General features: G+C 35.0%; 1 protein-coding gene across 12 annotated transcripts; it reads left to right on the top strand.

Moving 5' to 3' along the window:
- Positions 1–24094, top strand: LOC114265035 (phospholipase D zeta 2). Of its 12 annotated transcripts, XR_014346382.1 has the most exons (12): positions 1–1012; positions 10254–10346; positions 12277–12356; positions 17209–17310; positions 17923–18254; positions 20522–20592; positions 20772–20906; positions 20984–21535; positions 22164–22234; positions 22324–22406; positions 23053–23102; positions 23903–24085. XR_014346382.1 is itself a non-coding variant. In XM_082898637.1 (9 exons), the coding sequence occupies exons 5-9, from the start codon at positions 17961–17963 to the stop codon at positions 19448–19450; spliced, it is 435 nt and encodes a 144-aa protein (XP_082754763.1). In that variant the 5' UTR covers positions 1–1012; positions 10254–10346; positions 12277–12356; positions 17209–17478; positions 17923–17960; the 3' UTR covers positions 19451–19755. The 12 variants fall into 12 exon arrangements, 6 of the variants coding, with proteins under 6 accessions (XP_082754763.1, XP_082754761.1, XP_082754764.1 ...); XR_014346383.1 differs by having other exon boundaries at positions 10244–10346; positions 20984–22234; positions 23903–24092; XR_014346381.1 differs by having other exon boundaries at positions 20984–22234; positions 23903–24091.
- Positions 24095–26480: the final 2386 nt, after the last annotated feature.

Raw genomic sequence — 26480 nt, forward strand, 5'->3', positions numbered from 1 at the left:
CCATTCTGTTGGTGATTACAGGCTCGTCCTTGAATACTCTGTGTCTCCATTCCGTTAGTGATTACAGACTCGTCCTTGAATATTCTCTCTCTCTCTTCTCTTAACTAGCCTAGCAGTCCTCCTTCCTCCTCCTCCCTCGCCTGAAATCCATCTTCCCGGGCTCCCTCATCATCCATCGTCCCCTTTGCCTCTCTGAAAATGGAAATAAGTTTGGAAAATGATTTTCCAGAAAATGAGGGTCTCCTCTCACAAGAACAAAGACCCTATTTCTACAGAAAAATGAGGAGAGTGGTAGTTATGGTAAGGTTTGCGAAGAATTTGCCGGCCAGTGAAGATGAAGATGAAGATACAGTTAGTTTCGGAGAAGGTTCGGGGTTTATAATAAGTAAAGATGGTCATATTTTGACCTGTTCACATGTTATAGAGGATTGTACGGACATTGTGGTTGGTCGGACAGCTGATGAACTTAAAGAAGCTGTAGTTTTTTATGATGATAAACTTTCCGATGTTGCTATCTTAAAAGTTAAGGACATGGATGAGCAATATGACTTCTGTAAGTTTGGGAGGGTAGAAAATTTGCACATAGGTATGGATGTCTTTTCCATCATGCCATGCCCGACTAAGCTTGAGTTCACTTTCACACAGGGATATGTGGGGTTTCCTAATAGAAGCTACAGAGATGTAGTTGCTGGAACAGATTGTAAAAAATGTGATGACAATTTGCCCCTGATTCAAATCCATGGTATAAACAATCTTAGTGGCTCATCTGGTAGCCCTATATTTGATTCAATGGGAAGGGTCATTGGGATGTTCATCCTGTCTAATCGAGGCACAGATTTTGCTATCCATATACGGAAGCTAAGAGAAATTTGTCAAAGTGTTATACCAACCTCAGGCTCAGGATCACGCTCAGGCTCATCCTTATCCAACACAATGCATGTTGAGAAGAAGAAAAGAAAAAAGAAGAAAGCAGGGCCTAGTCACTAGATGGATCACTCCGATGTAGTTTTGAGTAAGCATTCTTGCCTATGGTTTGTTTAATATCTAATATTGTTAATTTTATGAATGAAATTTATTTACCTATGTATTAATTAATAGCTATGGGTCTAATCTAATGTAGTCAGTAATGGATCTAATCTTAGTTGTGGAAATATATTCTAGTGATTTAACTGAACACTGTATGCCCTATTTGATAATTATTAATGGTTGAGTTTTTTCTAATTTGGTTCATTTAATTTTACAATATGTGTTCTATTTGCTTGAAACTTGAAAAGATTATAAGTGTTCTATGTGCATGTCTTCATTTCCGCTTTGCATTAGTGCAGTAGGAAATCAAAAAGTTTATTTTCATTGCTTTTACTAATGTTTGTGAAGCTCATCTTATTTGGCCTTTGCTTTGATTCTTCGTGCATTAAAATGTCGTTCTTTGCTACCCTCCAAGATTGTGTGATGTTGGTCGGTGAAGAGGGTCAAACCAAGCAAGGACTATTTCAGGTCATGAGGACCTGGCTCAAGGGCGAACAACTTGATGCTTTGTCAACCTGCACAACCCTTGGAGGGGTCATACCTCGATCATGGGTGAGCTCCCTTAAGTGCGAAGTTTGGATTGGGGCCGAGCTGCAGAGCACCCTGTAGGGTCACCTTGAACTTAGGTGAGCTCCCTTAAGTGTGAAGCCCGCATTGTGTTTGAGTTGGAAGCACCTTAAAGGGCTGTAGAGACTACATTTTGACCGGTCCTAAAACTTTGACACCCTCAAGTGTTTTCTAGTTATGGAAGTGTTACATTCTCAATGCAACGATGCGTACGACCTTCTAATAAATCCTTTAGATTAGCTTTCCAAAATAAACTCAAATTTTCAAATTGTTTTTCAGCCTTAAATAAAATGCTAATATTTTTAAAATGTTCTCAAAAAGGTATGTGAGGTGACCACTCACGCATTCAATCAATTTTTAATTGCCAATTTTCAGTAGAAAACGTCCTGAATTATGTATTTTTCAATAAAAAGTCAATTTTAAGTTGATTTAGTACATTGGGAGCAAACAAAATCGGTCAAAACGAAGGTTGCAACCAAATTGAAGTGAAGCCCACATGCGAAAAACATGAGGCCGCACATTTTTTAACAAATTGGATGTCTAGAACTGACAGTCACAAAAGTGGGGTTGCGGTTGCCTTAAAAAGGTGCAGCCGTAGGTCTTAAGTTGAAGTTGTGGTCACAGATTCCAACCTGCAGCTGCATATCTCTTCTTGTACACTTTCAGACCAAATTTTGTTAGATTTTATTTTCATTCTAGTTATGACAAGATGATATATTATCTTAGTGTGTGTATATATAGATTACTTGGCTTGTGTATATTTTTTCCCCCAAGCAATCCTTACTTATATAAACCCCATCTACCTCTCAAACAAAGGATCCAACTTTTCGTGTCCAAGCCATGAACAATCAAATACCATGAAAAGTCCTTATCAACTGTGTTTGGATCATGGATTTGGCGAGTAATTTGAAAAAAGAAATGAAAATGGTATGTGAATTGTGAATAAAATATAAACTAACTTTCACACACTTTTTCCTACTCCTTTCCAAATCATTCTCCAAATTTGTAATCCAAACACAGCCTTCAGTTCTTGTAGTTACTTGAACATGCAAATATCTGCCACCACCAGGGACCCAATCATGAACTAAAAATACCATGAAAAGCCAAGTTACCTATCAAAATCGAAGCAATAAACAAGATTTTATTGTTCTCATAAACATTTTTTACAAACAGGTAGTGAACAAGTGCAATCCAGGCTACAAAGGAAAGAGGTACAAACAGTTTTGTTACTAAATTCAAGAAAAATAAAAGTAAATGTTTTGGAAAAATACTTTGAAAAACAGAACATCAAATTTTGGTCTGCAAAATTTGATCTGGGTTTTTGTAGATACCAGGCTAACATGACTAACAAGTGACCTTAATTTAGATACTCAAAAGTGAAAGAAAGAAAGGAGTTGATATGACTAAATAATGAACAAGTAGGCTGTTATAATTGGTGGCCGGTGGGTCATCTTGACATCATTTTTCTTTTGCTATTCAAAAGAAGGGGAATTGGAAATGGGGAGTTGCATCTCACAACATTAAGACTTGAACCTAAGCATCACGCCTAGTAAGAAAATGCCTTAACTACTAAGCTAACCCTTGGTCTTTGCTTATGCATAGTTTTGGCTCTTTCTTTTTTGTTCCTAAGGTGTATTGATATTTTGTTTTCATTTGCAAGATAAACTCTCAGAATTTTCTAGTAGTACAAATTTTTGACCCCCTATCAAGGAAAAAAGAAAAATACTTGTCATAGTGTCAATCCTTTGGTTGCTAACTTGTTACTTTAGTGTTGCGACTGTTGTGATGGAAACATCACCCTCTGCTCAATTTCTAAAATTTAATTTTTTTAGCCACTGTCTGGCCCCAAACCATGGAAAGACACAGCTGGATCATAGCTATGAAATTTTTGTATTGCTTGTGTATCGTTAGAGCGTGAGGTATTTCCAAAGAAATTCTTGGTGGGCTATGTTAGTAAATGACTTTGCAAATTATAATTATTATTATGCTAGATTTGTGAAATAGATCTTATGGACCTAAGCAATATATATGCAGGGCAGGTACTTTCTCTATTCAATTTGACCAATTTTCCTTCTTTTCTTTAAAAAAAAATAACAAAAATAATTTTTTTTTGTTTTAACTGCTGGTTTTCCTATTTCTTTTATTTTTTTGTTCTTACTACTACTATTATTATTATTTTGGTAAAGAAGGAAACTTTCATTAAAACTAATAGAGCAGATTACAATAGGCCTGCAAGGCCTTAGAAACAGAGAAATGAATCCAGTCCACACTGAGACAGCCCCAGAAAACGATGAGCCACCACCGTATTATTAGAGGATCCAACGTGATTAGTGAAGAGGAGTCTAAAATCATCAATGATAAGCTTGATGATAGCCAAGCTGGAGTTGCCAAACAATCCTTTAAACTATAGATTACAACAGCTGCATAACCTTTGTTCTTATATTACTTCCTCAAATCAAAGTTGTGGCTTTGGATGAAAATTCTATGAACGTGTAAAATCTGACCATTTGGTGAGTTCCCCTCACTCCCCATTGTGCCTTAGTCTTACCTTTGACTTGAAGGATCTCTGGCACATATGCATGTGTTTATAAACTGTAATGCTAAGAAAATTCTCTCTCTCTCTCTCTCTCTCTCAACCACGACTGTCCATCTTGGAATTCAAATGAAGTTTCTTGCTAATTGCCACTGCAAAATGATTTCTAGAAACTCTGGAATTCCTTTCATGCTCTCTGTGAACATCACAGACAGCTGTTAAGTCAATTGCCCTTCATGTTTTGTGAGTGCAATAAATCTGTTACCCTTATTATTATTGCAACCATTTCAAGTTTGATTTGAGTTATGTGAAATTATACTCTATTTTAGTAATAATTAATTGCTCATGGGCATGGAGGAGCATTCAATATGTTGTTGTGAAAACCTTTGATTCAAACTCTTTTTCCAGAAAATATGGTAAATCACATTTTGAATATAAATCTCCCCCCAGTTAATGAACATGACCAGTTAGTGTGGAGGCCAACTAAGGATGGTCAATATTCAGTTATATCTGGCTTTTTTCTTGCTATGAAAGAGGGACTGACGGTACATCATTCGGGTAATTGGGTCTTTAGTGGGTGTTGGAAGAAGTTGTGGAAGTTAAGGATGCCTTCAAAATGGGCGTTTTTTATGTGGAAGATTCTACATAGAATTTTACCTGTTAATTTTTTTTTGATGTGTCGCCGTGTCTTATCCTGTGTGTTCAAGGTGTGGAGTGGAAGAGAAAGCATTAGAACATCTTTGTTTTCAATGTATTTTCTCTAAACACATTTGGAGAGTTCTAGTCTTGGGTTTAATTTTGAAAATGGTGAGGAATGTTCGGTTCATGATTGGCTGGGACAGTGGTTCCAAAATGCACCAGATGATGATGCATTGATTGAATCTGTTAAGGTGTTGTGGGGAATTTGGCATCATATCTCCCCACCCGATTATCATCATCCACCGTCTCGACCACTTCCCCTTTTCTAATGCACTACAACCTCTTCTCCGTATACTACGACCCTTTCACATCACCCCACTCCATTTCTCACCTTCCGCAACCACCATAAGCTCATTAAAACTCTAGTCCTACCCACACTTGAAACCCTCTCTCTTTCTTGTGCTCCCTAGCTGGTGGGAGCAAGGGACACAATTTGGTTCCCCACTACTAATACAATTTGGGAAAGGGCATTGCGATGGTGAAAGTAGTTGGTTAGAGTTCGTAGAGTAGGTGGTGTTAGGGCAGGATGATGGGGAAGACTAGAAGAGATGGTGGTGGTTGTAGTTGAAAGTGGAAAATCAAAAGTAAAAGAAGTAATAATTTGGAGTGGATGTAAGGTTAGGATTTGAAAAGTCAAAAGTCAAAGGGTGTAGAAAATATGAAAGGTTGGAAAATCTTTAGTTTAATTTGTGTATTAAATATATAACAAAAAATGTGGAAAATGAGATCTAATTATGTGTCATCAGTTTAGAGAGTGAATGTGTATTCCAATGATATAAATAATTAACTCTCTTAAAATATATGTTATAAAAAAATAAAAGGATCAGGCTTGTCTCCAATCCACTTTAAGTGGAATGGGCGGTGATGTTGGGCCCCTTAGACCCACCACGGGTCCTGTTTTAATAATCTGAACCATTTAATGTGTAAAGCTCGCCGAGCACTTTATTCCTATAAAAATTATGTTGATCGGATATCGATAGCTATTTTATCGGATTAACGTGATTTTTCACAAGGATAAAGTACTCGAAAAGTTCTACACATTGAACGGTTCAAATTATTGAAACAGCATCCATAGAGGGGGCCCATGAATCCAACAACATGCTCCAATCCAATCTCAGACTGAAGACAAGTTTGGTCCAAAATAAAATCCACTCAAATATATAAAAATATATATGTGCATATATAGTGAGTGTTTGAGAAGTTGTTATTTCAGTAAGTTATTTTAGTTTTTAACTATTTTAATAGGTTAAAATTTGTGTGTTTGGGAAGATGATTGGATTTTTTTGTAATTTGATGTGATATTTGTGAGAGAAAAAATAAAATAATTATGAATTTTTTGTGATATTTTATCTGCAATTTTAGCCTTTTGTGAATTTTAGTCCAAAAAATAAAAAAATAGCCTTTAATAAATTGTTTAAAGAAAAAAAAAAAGTACACACTGCAATCCCTACCCCTTTCTCTCTCGTGCCCACCCTCTCAAACCCAGCTAACTGTGTCGATTGCCACAATAAGCGAGTGCCTTATCGTACTAATGGAATGATTAAACGTGTGTTATATGATACGAAGTGATAAAAGTGAGACTTGATTATGTGTGTTAAGTATTTGTTAGTTTAAAATTTGAGTGCGTGCTCCAGTGATATAGTTAAGAAGCTTGTTAAATGTATATATAAAAATAAAAATAAAAAATAGTGAAAGTATCAAACATCAAATATAGATCCCAACAATGTCATTCAACAATCCAGCTCGAAATTAATTACCATTAATTAATATCTAAAGAAGTAAAATCTACTCGCTCATACTCATGGTAGCATTGTCCAGAGATTATTTCATTTTTACCCTTGTATTATCCTTTTACCAGATTCATCTTTAACTGTTCCTAAGTTAATCCCCTCAAGTACATTAAATAATATTGTAATTGTAATTGTAATGATTCCTTATATAGCTTTTCGATGTACTTTTAAAACTTTTGATCCCAATTTCTCTTTCTACCCTTCAGTACTATTCTTTGCCAAACACCCTGTTGGTTATACTTAAACATGTGTTTATAAAGTTATCAACTAATTCTGTGATTCCCATCCTTTTTATCCCATCAATCAAGACTCTTTCCTTGACAACAACATACACATGGGAAATAGTCCACGCATAATATCCTTTGTGGCAGGTCAAACAGTCATTCTCCGTTGCACATCCGTACAGCCCTTGCTTTAATTTTACATTAGTTTTTTCCTTTTTTAATTGACAACATATTTTCAATCCGTGCATACAAGATGTTTCTAGTTCAGTTTCATCTTACAAATTAATAACTGAATAGGATCATCCAATCTACAATACTTGGACTATGAAGGTACAAGGTGACAAGATGATTAAATTAGTCGTCTAATTACATAGTATATAGCTCAGAAAAGGAAAAAGGAAATGAACAATCACATTTTCAAAATTTCTCATGGTAGTTAGAGAGATATGAGGTGAAAATGGAAAATTTGATAGATATTAGGTCTTGTCTTGTTCTTGTGAGTATTGTTGATTCATCAGGAGTTCCAAACGTACTCTTGTCACCAAATTAATTATACGTGGTTGCGAATATTTCTCTTATTACAATAACTACTAGATAAACAAGTTCATGCTTGAATATGTGAATTTCTTTTATGTGAAGCAATTTTCGAAACATTTGCTTTTCTTTTGAAATCTATCTTTTGAATAGAATCACTACAAGATTTCACACATTTGCCGACCACTTTTGCCGACCAAAAAAAATTTAGTCGCAAAAAAATGACATTTGCTGACCAAATATTAATTAGTCGCAAATGATCATTATTTTTGGCGACCAAATATTATTAGTCGCAGAAGGTTATATTTTGGCGACCAAAAAAGAGTTGGTCGCAGAAAGTGGTATGCTTTTGGCTACCAACTACAAATTTGGTCGTGGAATGTGACATTTTTTTTGGCGACCAAAAATTTGGTCGCCAAAAACTTATTTTCAGCAACTAAAAAAAATTAGTCGCCAAATTAGCACTTTTAGCGACTAATATTTTAGTCGCCGTTGATTGAGATTTGGCAACTAAAAAAAATTGTCGGTGAAGGGTACCTTTTCTGTGACTAATTTGGTATTTTGGTCGCCAAAAATTTGTGAGGGAAATTTGAAACGTAGGGCGGGAATTGAAATTTTTTTTCTTTAGGGTTCTGTTAGCTCACACATTTTCATTTTCTCCTATCTCATTTGTTTCTCTCAAACAAACAAACAAATATATCAAAATATGCCCACAATGTATCCCTGTTTCTCTCACTCTCTCCATCTGTTTCTGTTTCTCTTTATTAAACACACAAGCACAAACCCTAGACCACCATTCAAAACCACCACCACCAAAAATGTCTCACGCCATGGTGGCGTCGCCCTATTTCCCCACTGTGAGGTCGGCGGAGAACTGACCAAGGCAGAGGTCGGCGAACTGAGGTCGCGGCGAACTGACCAAACCAGGTAGCAGTGCGTGGAGCCGCCTACACTCTACCATTGCTAATCCTCTCAATTTCAGACCTCTTGCATCAGGTAAACACTTTCTCTCTTTCTCTCTCTCTCTCTCTTTCGCTCTCGTTCCCCCAATTTCAAACCCTAACTATAATTTTCAACTTTTCAGATCTTTACCTCTCAAGAGTTTTTTCACCTTGAATTTGCTAAACCTGTAGTTTTTGCCTCCTGTAATTAATTTGATTGACATGGATTGAAGAAAACCCCTTAGTCGGGTATTGAATTTGGGTATTGAAAAGTGAATTTGGGTATTGAAAAGTGAATTTGGGTAGTTTTTGCCTCCTGTAATTGTTTGAATTTGGGTATTGAAAAGTGAAAATCTAGTTCTAGGTGCAGTGGGATTGGGGTTTTTGGATTCTTGGTTCTCATTTGATGAAAAATCTGTGCTGCCAATACTATAATATATGTTGTGTTTTCTACATTTTTTCCCTGAGCAACGAAATATGGGTTTCTGATTTTTATTTTTATTTTTATTTTTTAATGGTTGATCTTGTGATTTAAACTTCTTAAGTTGGGTTTATTTATTGGTTGGTCGATTTTTAGAAATCCATAATCATCATTTCTCGCCTTCAACAATACTGTTGGAACTGAGTAGGATTTGCGTCTGGGTTTCTTCTTCTCATTGTATGTCAATGTCATGTCATCTTACATCACAAAAGGAAGGATTTATAAGATGTTTCAATTTTATGTTGATTTTTTGTGTGGATGCATATGTAGTTAATAAAATATGTATATCATAGTAATAACAAAATGCATATTTGAATAACTGTTGGAAATTTTTTTTTTTTTTAAATTTTTTATAGTAAAAGTGCAACTAGAATACTCTTACCTCACCGTGATTATTGGTAAATGTCAGATGGTAAAGGAACTATCCTTTGAATCATAATTTTTTCATTGGATGCAACTGAAGAACCAAAAAAAGATTGGCATTCTTGTTCTATTCAACGTTTTCTTTCCTTTTGTCAGTGTATTACAAGACATAACCAGAGCCCCTAACAGCATTAATATTCATCTAGCATCCTTCTATTACAACTTTGGGCAAAAGCTCATTTTGGTATCAGGAACATATTAATTCAGTCTCTTAATATGCTATAGAGTAACCTCCTTGGTTTAAGAGATTCATGTCCTTGATGAATCAGAGAATTCAATGTTGTGAATTTTCGTGAAATATGCTTCCTTGGCTTGGCATGATTTTCCTTTTAATTTTGTTACTGGGTGGTGGGTTTGAGAAGGGATGGTTTTCTCACATTATCTGCACTTCATTGACATTTCAGGATCTTGATGGTGCATGTCAATTGATTGAAGGTCCTCAAATTTTCTCTCCTTAGTCACTTTTTAATGCTTGTTTTCTCTTGGTGATTAGATGAAAAGTTGGTAGGAAAAATTTGTATATGTTGCATATAAATAGCGCATGGGAAAAGCTTTATACTTAATAATAAGATTACTAATTTTATTTTTTTCTACATGAAGATCAAATGTATCTACCTTGGGAAAGATTTGATTCATTTTGAATTATTTAATTTAGAATTAAAAAGCTTATCTTTATTTGTTAAGAGTAGACAATCCATTTCCTGTCTTTATTTCTATTGTATTATATCTCATCGTATCATATTTAATTTAATTATGCAATATTTAATGTTAAATTTAATAATTATGATAGTCTTTGTTGTATTGTTTATTATATCCCCATTATGGTGTTCTTTCTTAACTTGGTTAGTTATTAGATTGGTTTTTAGAGTTTTTACAACTATTGGACTATAATTCCGTTAGTAATTCTTTTCATATTTTTCTACCAATTAAAAAAGGAAAAAAATATTCCATGAACATTCATGATTTGTTCTTTAGATTTCATAAGCATTTTAATGTGATAATGAGGATGCATTTAAGATTCACAGTCACATATAGGTTCCATGAATCACATAGCAGAGATTGATATATACGAGCTTTTTGCTTTCAAACATTGCAAGGGAAGGAAGGTTAAGCTTGCTCTTTGGGAAGGTAATTTCTAATCTTTGAATACGCAAGCTTGCATTGTTAGGGAAATTATCTTTGTGAGTTTTTGGTGTAGGCTACGAATAAGAAATGATTGCTGATATTTGGTACTTTCATGTTATGTTAATTGATTGGATCTTAATTATTATATACCAAGATGACTTGGTAGCGAAAGTAATAAAGTACTATTGATACTTGTATGTGCTGATTGTTAGTTGATATTGATATTTGTGTTTAGATTTTTGGGGGTTGGCTTGAGGAACCATGAACTAGAACAAGAGACAAAAGAGGGACAATTAATTAATAGTCTTTCGAAAACCCACAAGACAAGAGAGAGATATCCCTTTTAAGTTGTAGGAGAATAGGGTTGGCTTTGTAATGGAATTAATGGTCCCATAGGGGGCAAGGAAGCTCTATTTGAGAACTTTGAATCTCACCTCCTACAAAAAAAAATTAAAAAATATAATATTGTAAACGTGTTTGGAGAGAGTCTAGTCACACATGAGTGGGCATGTTGAAGAGAATAAATTTGGAGTAATATTGCAATGACTAGCTACTTTAACCATCTTATCTTATCATTTGATATGTCAATCTAATTGACAATATATATATATATATATATATATATAATTAATATGATATAGAGAAATATGATTATTGTAATTTATTGATAAATTTGTGCTTTGCAGGTAATTTGTACATTGTAGTGATTGCTTTATCTAAATCTCCAATATGTTAGTTGACAAATAATTGAGAATTGAATTTTTGTTGGGAGAGACAAGGTTGAAGTAGAGCATGTTGGCCAGGTAGTTAAAGAAAAGGCCAACCTATTTTTTTTCATTGATCATTACCCAAATTTTATTTGTTCTTTATTAGACCATTGCCAACGGTAATACTATTATTTGTTATATTATTAACAAAGATTTTAGCTCATCCAACCATTATTTTCCTTTTTCAAACTCATTTTTAAATAGTTTTTTGGAGATCGATAACAATTGTGATTTAATCTTTGTCTGAAAGGATAATATTGGAGAACTTGCCCTTTTTTTTTTTTTTCTAAACTTTATTTATTTGTGTTTTGGGCTTGCTAATATGCCAAAAGTTAACCAACGGGCTAATTCGATTGATAGAGAAGTTGACGTTATCTGTAAGACTATTAATTGCCAAGATCTGGTGCTACTAATCGTTGCTGTCAACCTACCTCACAAACAATCAATGTAAAATAGATGGAGCATAACCTACCCCACAAAAAATGCCACCTTAGTTGGAGCCTTAGACCCAAACTCCTTCCCAAGAAAAAAAGAAAGATCAATGTTGACTGCTCAAGACTTTATAATAAGTTATTACTTTAAAGCTTACAAATTTTGATCTCGTCCAATGCATCCCATCCTCTTCCCCTCCAATGTGGAGAATGGCATAAAGGCAGCCAAGAAGATCCACCAACTCCCCACAGAAAGTAATATCCTAGAAAATTTGACTTATCTTTTTTGAGCACTGAGGTAGTCACTAATATCAGTTGTCCAGCTTATTATATTATGGGGCACTGTCCAAACAATAATTTTTTTTTTAAAGAACTGGACATGTCAAAACAAAATGACCTGGGTGAGAGGCTTCAGTCATATCAGCCAAAAAATTATTACTAGATTTGATTGACATTTCTCGCATATCCTGCAGGTATTGTTTAGATTGATTTGATGCAGGATTGAACACTATCTTTTATTGCATTCTCTACATCATTAGCAAACCAGTCTTGTCTAATTGTAACTTTTTGGTACTAAATTGCCTTGTGCTTAGAGGTAGCTACCTAATACATATAGAATCCTTGTTAAAAGTTTATTGAGCACTGAGAATTTCATATTTCAGATCTCTAATTGGAAGTTTTTTGTACTGAACTGCCTTATGCTTTAGTTACTATATCATTCATTGTTGCTTGTAGGTCGGTGATCCTCTTGAGAAGGCTGCACTTAAGGGAATAGAATGGAGTTATAAATCTGATGAGAAGGCTATGCCGAAAAAGTAAGCAGCAACATTAGTTGTCACTATTTAATTAGTACTCAGTTGTTGTTTGTCTTGGTCTTTACATTATATAAATTGTTCCAATCTTTAATCTCTCTTGCACCCTTGATTTCTTCTAACTAATGTTATTTATCACTTTTCTTATTGTAGTTAGGTATCTTCAATGCTGTACTTATAAAAAGAAAATGATGAGGGAAAAAATATGCTAATGGACAATATGAAAGGCTAAATTTTATCTTTAGTTGTGAAACAAATCTGAATCAAAGGCCGGCTGCCCTCATTAACGCAACGGAAAATATATTTCCAGCTCATTTGCACAGATACAGACTCGAACACATATGTATAAGTGCTGCAGCAGTGCTTTGGGCCCTAAATGTGTTGAAATCTGATGCTCCTCCACTCCTACTCCCTCTACTGCTCCTGCTCTTGCTATGTGAATCAGTCACCTAAGCAAGGAGCACCGTTTTGTTTCTTTTCCATTGAAATGGTCAAAATGTTTACGTTTCTTACGTTTCTTAGGCTTCATCGTGGGGTTTTGCATCAAGGAGACTTCCAGAAGTTTCAATTCACTTTTATTATTTCTGACAATTTCCTTTTATGCACGGGCCACATATCTCCAGAACCAAAATTTCATCTCAGGTCTTTCGGGAGATAAGGTTATACGGAACCGCATACTAGAATCATTATATAGGCGTATTATGCGAGCATACAATGAGAAGAAGTGTTTCAGGGCTTTTATTGTCATACCACTTCTACCTGGCTTCCAGGTAATAACACTTGGTGATTTGCTTTCAATGTCAAATTTTAGGTAGTTACTCCGTTTTCATAATAAGTTTTTAACAGGGGGGCGTGGATGATGGTGGTGCAGTAGCTGTGAGAACCATTATGCATTGGCAATATCGAGCAATTTGCAGAGGACACAATTCAATATTGCATAATCTTTATGATCTTCTTGGTTCTAGGATGCTTGATTACAGATCGTTCTATGGCTTAAGAGCTTATGGCAGACTTCTTGACGGTGGTCCTGTGGCAACCTGTCACGCCCCAAACCCGCCCCTAGAAGTTTGGGTATGACCACTTCAAAAACGGACACTTAACCTGTTATATATAACATATGGGGCCTGAGTGGAAGCATAAATTTTATATAATAACATGCAAGGAAAGAGCTACATCCATTGAGCGACCACTATCATGCCAAGATCACAAATAGACAAATAATAATAGTTACATACACATATACAACCCCGCCCGTGTTTGGGCATATAATAAAAAAAAAACATTAGAAGTTACAACATATTATAGACAATCAGAATCTAAGCCAAAACTTCACCAAACGGGTAGGCTTCACCCAAATGCTTGGACACACAGAGGCTAACAAAGGAAGACGAGCATTAAAAGTTGAGGCTGACCTCCAAACGCAGGACCTACGGAATCAGACAAAATACATAGTGAGATAACCTCAGTGAATAATAGTACGTGAATAACTCAATGTTCAACTTGAATTATAATGCAAATCAGAGTTTATATAATATAAAAGACAGGTAGTTAATCTGATTCCGTACTAATGTCAGAACGGTCTTGTTGGTTCACAAACTCACAGACTGGCCCTTGGCCTGGTGGGTTCACATATTCACAATTAGCCTTTGGCTTTATAGATTCATAATTGAGATTCATAACTTCACAACTTGGCCCTTGGCCTTTTGAATTCATAGTTTCACACGTTGGCCCTCGGCCTCATAGATTCATATTTTCACAAGTTGGTCCTCGGCCTCATAAGTTCACAAATTCACAAGTTGGCCCTCGGCCTTATAAGTTCATAGATTCACAAGTCGGCCCTTTGCCTCATAAGTTCATAGATTCACAAGTCGGCCCTTGGCCTCATAAGTTCATAGATTCACGAGTCGGCCTTGGCCTCATAAGTTCATAGATTCACAAGTCGGCCTTGGCCTCATAAGTTCATAGATTCACAAGTCGGCCCTTGGCCTCATAAGTTCATAATTTCACAAATATTCATAATTTCACAAGCTGGCCCTCGGCCTCATAGATTCATATTTCACAAATGGCTTTCGGCCTTATAAATCATACAGAAGCACATAGTTCCTTCTAATTATTCACATGAGGTAACATAGTTACGTTACGTTCAACAGAGTGCTAATAGTAACTATTACCAGATTGAACTTCATAATGCAGTCACATCCCATTTGTTTGTCATGAATTACTACCTCTAGTTCACAGATAACAAAATGTTATTACATATTAAACGAGTCCAGAGATACGCAGATACCATAATCTTGTAATACACTTACATTTCCCTTGTTCGTTATAAATCCATACAACTGACTTACAGATAACAGTGTGTTAGTATCCATTATCAATAATAAACAGAACGTAGTACCTAGTAATGCTCTTAGATTTTTCCATGGTTTCTCATACGGTGACATAATTGTCCCACAATAATAGAACAACACTATTAACAATAAACAGAAGGTAAATGCTCCATTACATTAATAAGAGTGGAGCCATTCACATCATAACGTGGGTCACATAATCGTGTTATTGACATTCAATTCTTTCTCCGGATTGAGTCATTCAGAGGTTCATCTGATATTTAACATAATTTCATAATGGTTATTAACGTACAAAACAACCCGTAGTCTTATCCAATTATTTGTTTTGATGATCCATTCTAGGTAGATATCTGTATCATGTCAGTGTGTGCCAAATCCTTCAATGTTTACATAAGTTCACACTAATTCTCGTTCCACATACATGTTAATTTAATTGACCACGGAGAACAAGATGTTAATAAGAATCATTGTTAACGGTAAATAATGTGCATCAGAGTACTATTACTCACAATGTTTAGATGCTAGGTCCGTCCCTGCAAATAACCCTACACAATTCAATTCAACAACATTTAACACAATTCGACATAATCGACATAACCCCACATAATTATCACTATCCAATATAATCCACACTATTTAACATTATTCAACTCAATACTACCAAATATAATTCCACATAATTCAAATTAAATTGCTAAGACTCAATTCAATATTCTGTAGCCAAGTTTACATCATCCACATCATTAATAAACCCTTCCCCCCAATCTCCTTTCTCATTAAGACATGATTCACAGTGCTCATAACAAAGTTCATTCACAAATTCTAAACATAATTTCCAAGTATCACCAAATTCCAATTAAACTTGTATATACATAATTCAATACCTCAATTTCATTATTCTATTTTCAATTTGGGTTAAATCTTTGGTTATCATCTTTAATCAACCTAGGGTTTCAAGAAAATATGGAGATTTCAAGAAATAATCAAACTTATTAACCCAACACTTTTTATTCCAACTTTTCCATTGATTATACACCTAGGACTCATAATTCACCATTTTAACCCATTAATTAACTCCCAACATCTTCAAACCATAAAACCCCAAATCTCATACTATACACTACATGCTCTAAATATGGAAATTTTGTATTTAGATAATAAAATGTCACAAATCTATCTATGGATATAAGTATTGAAGAGTATTCAAACCCTTACCTCAATAATCAAGAAAAGAAGTGAGCTTGAGAAGAAGCCTTCACAAATCCAAGTTCTAATCGGGTAAAAACATCGATCCTCCCTTGTTCTCCATCCTTGATGCCAAAAACCATGGTGGATCGTGAGTAAAGTAAATGAATTCAAGGATTTGGGGCTAGGGTTTCGGACTTAGGTAAAGAGGAAGGAAGAGGGAAGAAGAAAAATATGAGAAATGATCCAAAATTCCGTTTTTAAAGCTGCTGTCCCGAAAAACCCGCTATTCCCGCTCGAGCGTCCTAATTCCCACTCGAGCGGACCTGCTCCCAGCACAGATTTCAAAACTTCAAACAGGTATAACTCCCCTATCCGGACTCCGTTTTAGGTCGTTCTTATGCCCAAATTGAAGCCCCGAAAATAAGCTTTCCAATGGTTTTAACCTCACATCCAAATTCCAAGTGTGGAACAAGAAAAGGGCAAAAGAGTGACAGTTGGTCGTAAACGAATTATTCAAATTAAAGTTTTTGATCCAATCTTACTTTACCATCATATTATCATCTCAATCAATACCCCAAAATAAGGTAAGAACATTCCAAACACACTAAGAAGAACATCAAAAATGAGTCCACGTGTCTCAGAATCAAACTTAACCAGGCGACCCGCTCGAGCGCCCACTTATATGCTCGAGCGGAAAATCACCTCTCCCAGAATTTCAGTCCGCCTGCAAAATTACTAGAAACCCCAAAAGGACGCTCGAGCGCCAACTACTCCGCTCGAGCGGAGGGAAAAATTTCAGATTGTTTGGTAAGGTCACCAATTCCAGTTTCAAAGACATAACCCAACAGATAGTTCTTCAATTCCAATAGCAAGCACATTAACCCCTAATTAAATAAGGATAACTTTCTATACGCACTTTGGGGTCATTACACAACCAGTCAGGTGTTTATAGCTTTTTATTTTGAAAATCTATGCCAGAGTGTTTGATGTAGCTTTTTTTTACAGTTTATGAAGCAAAAATAACTTAAATAAGCTGAAAAAAGCTGATTATTGGAAAGCAATGGAGAAGTGCTTTAACTTCTGCTTTCTGATTATTAGCTTGTAGCTTACTAGAAGATGCACCAAACAGGCCTATTGTCTGCATTTACGCACCTTACTGCTTATATTTTCCTTCTGCTTGATCAATCACAAAAGGTATATATAGGCATCACTTTCCAGCAACCTTTGGCCCTGCACCTAGAAGTGTAGTGCAGAAAAAGCTGTAGCGTGTATCACATAAATAAATAATCTCATTTTGCATTCTTATGTTTCTGCAGATATATGTGCATAGCAAAATCATGATAATTGATGATTGTATATCCTTGATAGGATCAGCTAATATAAATGACAGGAGTTTACTTGGATCAAGAGATTCTGAGGTATAAACTTAAACTTTTGGATCCTTTTGCATTAATGTTTTCTATTCTTTGGCCAGCTATTTTAAATTGCAGAACCGGATTATATCATAGTTGATTTCATAATGGAGCTCGTTTATTTTTCATTACCCTTTCTTTCAGAAACTATATACATGAGCTCAGAATTTGAAGGTGAGGCAAAGAATTTCTGTTTGGGAATTTGTAGTTTTTTTGGGGAAAAAAATAATGCTCGGTTCTTAATATAAGCATGCAAGTTTGAAAGTTTTGCATCCACGGATTCTCTTTGTTCCTTTTTTTTTTCTTTTTTTTTTCTTTTGAAATATTTGTGAAGTGAGCCATTGATGCAAGCTGCTGAACAGTTTACGCTTTAAAATTTACAAATTAATACCTAAAGTAGTAGATACAATTATTTACTTTCAGATTGCTATTCTTAACACACAGAATTTTGTTGTTATTTTTCCTCCATTTGGTCACAACCAATCACATTACCAGCAACTCTAAACTTCTTGACAAACTACAAATCTATCATGATATGCTCCTCATTTTAATGTACAAATCTCCATCACTTTTTTGTAGTAGTTTTCCTAGTTGTTAACAAAAATGTTGTCGATTTAGATTGGTGTACTTATTGAAGACAAAGAATTTGTTGATTCATGTATGGGAGGAAAACCTTGGAAGGCAGGAAAATTTTCTCAAGTCTTCGCCTTATGCTATGGTCTGAACACCTTGGTCTTCCAGCTGGGGAGGTTTGTACATCTAACAAAACAAGGTAATTTTTTTTCATAATGACTACGGTCAAGACAGGTTAGTGAACGAGAGACTAATGAATGCTTGTGTTAATCTTATACCTTGCTGACTGTGTATTATTCTTTTTTATTCAAATTAGTCAAATAAATGACCCGGTGGTTGATTCAACTTACAAAGACATATGGATGGCAAGGGCAAAGGTGAGGATGATAAAATGTTTTAAAACTATTTTTTCTTCAAGCTTGAGACTTGGATGAAGAAGAAAAAAAAGAAAAGAAAACTGTATTCTGCACTTCTTCTTTTTTTTTGTGTATGTGTGTGTGTGTTTTAGGTAGGGGAAGATTGAACCCCATATCCAGTATGGCTTTTAGAAATATTATGGTTATGTTTGGATATTGGATTTGTGGAGGGAAAAAATAAATGAAGTAGAAACTATTTCCCTACACCACACCCCACACACATACACACACACACACAAATCAAAGATTAAACCATCTAAGCCTTCTAAACGGCAAAGGTGAGGATGATAAAATGTTAGCTTTGAGTCAAAAACTTGCTCAAATTGCCATTCTCATTAGCTTTGAGCACGATTTGAGATAATCTGAGTGTGCACTTATGAGTTTTTATCATCGCTTTGAATCAGAGGGATGCTAGGGAAATTTGAAATCGATCTCTCATTCCCCAAATTCCCTCACGACTTTAAAGGAGAGAACTTGTGGGTTTTGTGTTTGAGTTTATCATATATATGATAATGGTTTTTAGGATATAGAACTTGATTGAATGTTATAGTTTGTGCATTCAATTTACAGAGATATCTAGATAGATTTTATATTGTTCCATTAGTGACATTGTTTGGTCATTTTTAGGTCTGTGGATAATTTTTTAGTCAGAATTTAAGAGCAAATAACTCATCATTTTTTTTTATCACTTTATTTAATTGCTTGGTTTTGCATTTATATATAGGATAAATCAGCTGATGTTTGTAAAGCAGCTGAACTATGCATTGGTGAAATTTTCAGAGTCTGTGGTCCTGATGCAGTATGTAGACAAAAATTTTTGGTGCCTCCTTTGGTTTTTGTCAAAAATCTAGCAGAACTCCTGAGTTTATTGTCTTGTTACATGACTAGGTGACCAAGAATTTGAAAGATATTCAAGGACCTGCCTTAGCTATTGTTCTTGAACGACTGCAGCACTCTGGGGCTTTTCAAGGTATGTTGTAGTGAAGTTTGTTGAGGTTTTATTATCTTTGTTCGGTAGTGTTGTTTCATAGTGACATAATTTTTCTTTGTTCCCAGAAACATTTGAAGTGGCTAAAACAATATCGATGGGGGCATCATTGAAAAGTGGATCAAAAGTTCACGAACCAGACGAGCACCCTCCTCAACATATTTCTTAACAAGTTCACGAAGCTAAATTGTACAAGACTACTTGGCAGTATGAGCATTTTTTGGAGGATTAAATATTTTTGGATGGATGTGTATGGATAACAAATATTAGTAGTTTTATTTGTTGATAGCTGCGCATGGATAACAAATAGTTATGTTTCAAATTATTATGCTAGATGGATGTGACTTGTGAATGAAAACTTAGAATAGTTGTATTGTGTCGAATGTTAATGAATTATGTATTGTGTCGAATGTTAATGATTCAGTTAATTTGAATGATGCTTTAAAATTATAGGTTTATTATGGATTGAATGAATTATTAGGAATTACAGGTGTATTGTTTTCCTGCTTTGGCGACCAATTTATTAGTTGCGACATTCAAAATAATTTTTTTTCGCAAAAAATGACAATTGCCGACCAAGAGTTTTGGTCGCAAAAAATACATCTATTGCCGACCAAAAATTTTGTTGGTCGTGGAAACTCACTTTTGCCGACCAACAGTTTTGGTTGCGAAAAGTAACAATTGGCGACCAAACTAATTTTGGTCGCACAATGTCACAATTGGCGACAAAAATTTTTGGTCACGAAATGTCACAATTGGCGACCAAACTTTTTGGTCGCGAAATGTGTCAATTGGCGACTAAGAAATTTGGTCGGCAAAAGGCGACTTTTCGCGACCAAAGTGTTTTAGCGACAAAATGAATTAGTCGCGGTAATTAAATATTTAGCGACCAAAAATTTAGTCGGCAAATCCAACCTTTGCCGACCAACTAAAATTTTGGTCGCGAATTACTTTTCCCGACCCTCAATTGGCGACCAAAGTTGCGACCAAAAAAAATGGTCGCGGATAACTTTTGCCGACCAAAAATAGACTTTTAGCGACCAATTTTTTTGTTGTCAAAAGTGTGAATTCTTGTAGTGAATGGTAAATTATGTGATGCAACCGTCTTGTTCACACTTCTATTACTACTTTTTCATTTTTGTTGGAGAAGGGGTTTAAAGAGATGATTTTATGATAAATAGAACGCACATTATATGGAACATGTGATCTGAAAGGGTTTGCTTTACTTTGTTGATCACAGGCCTTAAACATTTGCACAAGCTACTAAGCTTAGGAGGATTGCAGCAGTTAAGGAGAAGGACCTTGCAAAAAGTACGTAAATTTTTTAGCATGTTATTTTTAAGCATTTCTTTGTAGTTTTTTAGTCTCTCCCTCAACCGCCAACACCCCCCCCGGCCCGGTTTTCTCCCCTTTCTTTTTTTTTTTTTTTCTATATTTAGGATTCATACTCATAAGGGATCTAAAAGGGACTTTTTCGTGTTGACTATCAGGTTACTCAACACAACCCTCCTCTATATCCAAGGTTGGAACCGACTATGTAAAAGATAAAACACCAAGCAAGACACAAGCAGAAGAGGATGTAGACCAAGAAAGATAGAATTAGAGACGAACATATTCGTGAAATGGTAGAAGTAGCACCAAGAAAGATATTACCTTCTTGTGAATGGGAGCTGAGCTATTTTCTCCTAACTTTGTGGTGCAGGTCTGAATCATGGAAATCAGCTTCTCCACACAAAAAGAAAAAGAAAAAAAGGACCATATCTCTCAGACCCTATTGCAAGCAGGAGCCTTGTGCCCTAGGTATGGTCAAAGGAGTTGCCTTTGTGATTATGGAATTCTCTAGCAGTGATCATTCAGGGCAGAGTACTCGAGGAATGGGCCCAGTTTGAAATTGGTGACAATCAGAAAGCCTTCATGAACGAGGTTCACTATTGATGAAGGGGCTGGTCTCTGATTAGACTCTATCAGCCAGGTTTCTCTTTGCAAAGGTATGAAGCTGGTCTATCAGGATCTATGAGCAAGAGGACAATTTTCAAATGCAATGTTCACTTGGAGCCTACTGTGATCAGATAAAGGTCCTTATTTGTTGAGAGGAGGAAGGGTAAGTGGGGCAACATGAATTGAGGCAGTGATTGTTTTTTGCAAACCCAGAGCATGTTAGAAGGAAGACAGTGGTTTGCAGCAAGAGGCAGTGGTGATGGAAAATGTTGACGAGGGGAGAGCTCTGTGATGGACGATTGCTTGCAAATAACGGGTGAGTTGCTGAGATGAGAGAGATACTTTATTTAAAAAAAAGAGTTGGTGAGAGATAAGCATGTGATGGGAGCAACTGATGTTGTATTACCAAACAGTGGTAGCAAAGTGTATTGATTGTGATTTTTTTTTTGGTCACCTCTGGTTCCTTTGTTTTCTTTTGTTTTTACTTTGAAGGACATAATACGTATGGAGAGAATCAAAGTGTTTAGTTGCTTGTTGAGAGTGTCTCAGCTTGTCAACATATTGCCTTAAAATTTGAATCCTTGGTTCCTTACCATGTGCTCATATTGGTTGATTCTTACTTTTATTTATCTAAAATGCTAGGTTTTTTATTTTGTCATTAGCTGCAGTCTTTGAAGTTGGCCATTCTTTAATTTTGAGTTGATTATTCTTTGTTAGCTTTAAAGAGAGGCTACCAAAAGAGACATGGTACGTATTTATGCTTCAAATAGTTAAGTTTTGCATGCCATGTCTGAGTCATTAGCCTTTTTGTTGGAGTTGCATTATCTTTCTGTAGTTTTCTTCCTGTTGTAATTTGTATGTCCAGCTAGTTCACTGTTGTTTTTTCAATTTGGATGTATATTGCCTCATATGGATGGAATCTAACAGCTTTAACTAACTTGCAGTTCAAGAATTGCACAGCAAGGAGGTGAAATCGTCATCTGATTCATATTTGAAAGGTCTCATGATATTAAAGGTGATCTTGGGAACAGTTTGATGCTTAAAATATTTACAAGTTTCCCTGAACAAAGTGCTGAAGCGTTTAGTTGCATGGTTACCCAACAGGTTTTTACATATTTTTTTGCTGATTTGGTGGTTTTAGGGAGTCCCCGTGGCTTTCATATATAAGAAACTTGTGGAGCCCTTTGGTAATGCTTTCTTGACATTAATATCCAAATTCATATTTATGAATGCTCTGTTTTCCAGTTTATTGTTGATGTCTTCTACTTTCTATTACCCTTTGTTTTTTTGGGCAGAAAACATTTTCTGAAAAATGTTTTTTGTATTTTTTTGGCTTTTGGTAGAAATAGCAAATGTTTTCCATGCTCAAAATTGCTTCTTCGCATCCCAAAGTGTCCACTTTTAAATGGTGAAAAACATTTTCTGAACTAAAATCTTACCAATGGCACCACACTACTACCACCATCGCCATTGCCATCACCACCACCATCACCACCACCACGGCCACCCACCACCAATACAACCATTAGTACATTAGTTTCAATGATGCAACCAAACATATGAAAACGCTTTAGAAAACATTTTCTATGGAAAATATTTTTGCCTAAACAAACAGAGCATTAATGTTTAGTATAGTTTCTATCGTTGTGATGCTGCAATTTTTACTCGAATTGACAACAACAACAACAAAAAATTATATATATTTTTTTATAGATAGCACACTACAAAGCTACACCAATCAGCTGGCATGATTATTTTTCCATTACTTGAAGAAATAGAAATGCTTGAAAGTTTACTATTGTGTCTTGATTCAGTACAATTCTTCTTTTGTAGGGAAGGTGCTACCTTGGAGAGCAGGGAGTCCTTTGAATGATAATGTTATGGTAAATGAAATATTCACCATTTTCAAACCGTTTTATTTTATTTTTGTGTTGTCATTAGGGAAATGTTCCATTAAATTCTTTTCAGTTATAAACAATCTTGTCCTTTCTTACCATTTCGACCCTTGTTCTCTTTGGCCTTTTGCTGACATCCTAATATGGATCAAATCATTTGCACATGGCCATAACCAGGGATGGCCATGGGGTGGGTTTGCCATTCCCCACCCTTGTTGCGGGCGACCAAAATATAATCCACCCCAGCTCCACTCGGTCGGGTATGAACGGACCCCCGCGGCTCGGATTAAAATAACCATCCCTAGCCATAACATTTCAAATGACTTTTTCTAATTTTATCTTCAATTGGCACACTAAGAACTTTTCTTTGATGCATTCATTTTGTATCATATTCATCTGGGTAAATTATATTCATAGCTTTGACATAATTATGCTGGCTTCCCTTGAATTCCAAATTGCATAATCTTTTGCCCCATTCTGTTAAAAGAGCATCATTTGTTTTAACCATACCATTATTTTATGTAATAGAATTTAAATATGCCCTTGTACTAATTATTAAAAACAAATTCAAAAATATAAAATGGAATATTTGATAATGCGTGTGTAGCATGGAGGAGATATTTGATTAAACCTTTTTTTCTTCTTCCAATGAAGTATGCATATGCTGCCAGTTTGAAATGTCATCATATGAAGCAAATAAAATAATTATTACAGGCACAAATCATAAGACTTGAGCTTGATGATTTTTGTTATGAGGTCTGTGATCATGTGTTTTGATGCAAATGCAGGTTGGGATTATACCTTGGTTGATATTATCTAACAGGGTTAGCAAAATTATTGGTCAAAAAGTCTTCCATTAGAAGGATTTGCTACTTGAAGATACACAAGTTGGAGAAACTTTTTTTTGTCTTTTTTTTTTTTTTCTTCTTCCTGTATTTACCAAAAAGGATTCCATGTGTAAGTTTTGGAGAGAAATTAAACTATTTGTCTAGAATTGTTCAAAACAGAAACTAGAGTAAGAATCCAGGTAGTGCATCAACAATAAAAACTAAGGGCAACAGATACAAAAGTTATAATTCCAAATTTGTTAAAATTGAAGAATAGAATAGATACAACTGATAATGTAACAAAAAAATGTATCATACTTCCTACAATTTGCAGTGCAAAGCACGATTCAGACTCTACTAAAACAAAATTTGAAGGGAAAAAAAAAGCTAGTAAATAAACCAACTAAATAATCCAATCCATGTTCACATTGAGACTGAGATTGACTTGAGAGTCAGTGTCACTGCTGCTGATTGTTACTTCACCTAACTAAGGCTCAGTGATTTGCAGCAAATTCATCGTATACATTGACGCAAACAGAAGTTCATTGAGAGGCGAAGAAAATTGCAGACACGTCTGATTAATATCACAATTGTTCATGGCATTAAGAGTAGTCTCCTCCAATGTTTCATTAAACTCCCATGTCAATGGCACACTCAACTCACCACCACCACCACCACCATCACCACCACTACTTCCAGGAACTCCATAGCAATTCAATGGCCAAAGCAGCACGAACATCGGTGGCTCAATTAATGGTTGGTACTGGTAGTGCATCTTACTGAACATCAACAACTCAATTCTTCTTGTTAATTCATGTAATTTCAATTTCATCAATTTCCATAAACTCATCAACTGTTCTCTTGACAACCCACAAAGCCAACCATCATTCCAACCCAATAAACCCCTGATTTTATCATCTAAGCCACGATGATGATCAGAGGGTTGTTGCTGTTGGGCTTGAACCAGTTGTTTGCCTCGGCGGTTATTCTTGTACGCGTTGATGAGAGTTTTGACGTGGGTTGGGTTTTCAGGCCATGTCTCAACCTCATTGTTGGGCCCAAAACAGATGGTGATGGCATTGATGTCGCACAATATTGAGAGCTCCATTGTTTTCTTGATGATACAGGCTTTTCTCTTCTTGTACATCACTCTGCTCCGCGATTTGTGGTTGTCAATGATTCTTCGCTTGATGGGTTTTTTAATCTGAATTCGATTTTCAACCTCCATGGCTTGTTTTCTTGTGAATGAAGAAAGGAAGACTTCCAAGTATACTTTTGATGAAAAAAAACAGAGCAATACTCACAGAAATTGCTGCAAGTATACTTTTGTGCGTAAGAATGTTAAGAGTAAGAAATTGCTACATATATATATATATATTTATAGAAAGAGAGAGTAGAGAGATTGTGTCTGTGTGTGATTATTTCCCGCGTGTATGTTGTTGCCAAGGAAAGATTTGATTGATGGGATACAAAGGACGGGAATCACGGAATTAGTTGATTACTTTATAAACACACATGTAAGTATAACCAGCATGGTGCTTGGCAAAGGCTCTGTTTTGTAGGACCGTAAGAAAATGATTATAATTTATAATTTAATAGTTTATAATTTATAATTGTGAATATAAGTTAATTTTTGATTTATAAATTAAGTTTTTTCTCTCCCACTCAAAGAATAAGTTAATTTTTGACTTACAAAAAGGTATAAACTGTATTACTAAGTTGAACCAAACACATCAAAATAATTTAAATTAAGCTAAAAATTAAAATAAACTGAAAAAAGTCCTACCAAACAAGGCCAAAGTATAGTACTGAAGATAGAGAGAGAAATTGAGATTGAAAGTTTTAAAAGTACATCGAAAACCTATATAAGGAATCATTACAATTACAATATTATTTAATGTAATTGTATATTTTTTTTAAAATATAATACTTTAATATAATATTTAAAAAAAAATTAGTGTAATATTCTAATGTGATAATAAAAAAATAAAAAAAAATTTATTAATGTACCTTTTTTCAAACGTAACACTCTAATATAATATTAAAAAAAATGATATGTAATTATTCAAACCATTCTAAAAGTTTGCGGGATTTTCAAACAATTCAAAAAATAGTATAAAAATTATTTACTAAACTTTGAGCAAATGTATAATTTCAAGTTATGGGTGTCACGTTTGGAAAAATTATATTAAGAATTTTTTTTAAATTTTGTGGGTGTTATATTGGAATGTTACGTTTAGAATTACAATGATTAGAGTATTATGTTCGAGAAAAGTATACTATGGAAATTTTTTATGTGTTATATTGAAGTGTTATATTTGGAAAAAGTACACTAACGCGTTTTTTTGAAGTGTTACGTTGTTACGTTTAAGAAAAACGCACCAATGAGTTTTTTAATGTATTACATTGGAGTGTTGCATTAGAATGTTACGTTATTGGAGTGTCACATTTTTATTCGTAATGTGAGATTTGTTCTATGAGGGAAAATCCAAATCCTCTATAGTACAGATTGTCAAAATGTGTAATTTTATATTTAGAG

Source organism: Camellia sinensis, chromosome 12 (assembly GCF_055761805.1).
Source record: "Camellia sinensis isolate YWXY chromosome 12, ASM5576180v1, whole genome shotgun sequence".
Lineage (NCBI taxonomy): Eukaryota > Viridiplantae > Streptophyta > Magnoliopsida > Ericales > Theaceae > Camellia > Camellia sinensis.

Coding starts and splice junctions, on each gene's coding strand:
- LOC114265035 (XM_082898636.1), top strand. CDS start 17,961: ATGTATGGGAGGAAAACCTTGGAAGGCAGGAAAATTTTCTCAAGTCTT. Junction 18,077..18,193: donor TGTACATCTAACAAAACAAG/GTAATTTTTTTT, acceptor TATTCAAATTAG/TCAAATAAATGACCCGGTGG. Junction 18,255..19,017: donor TATGGATGGCAAGGGCAAAG/GTGAGGATGATA, acceptor ATTTATATATAG/GATAAATCAGCTGATGTTTG.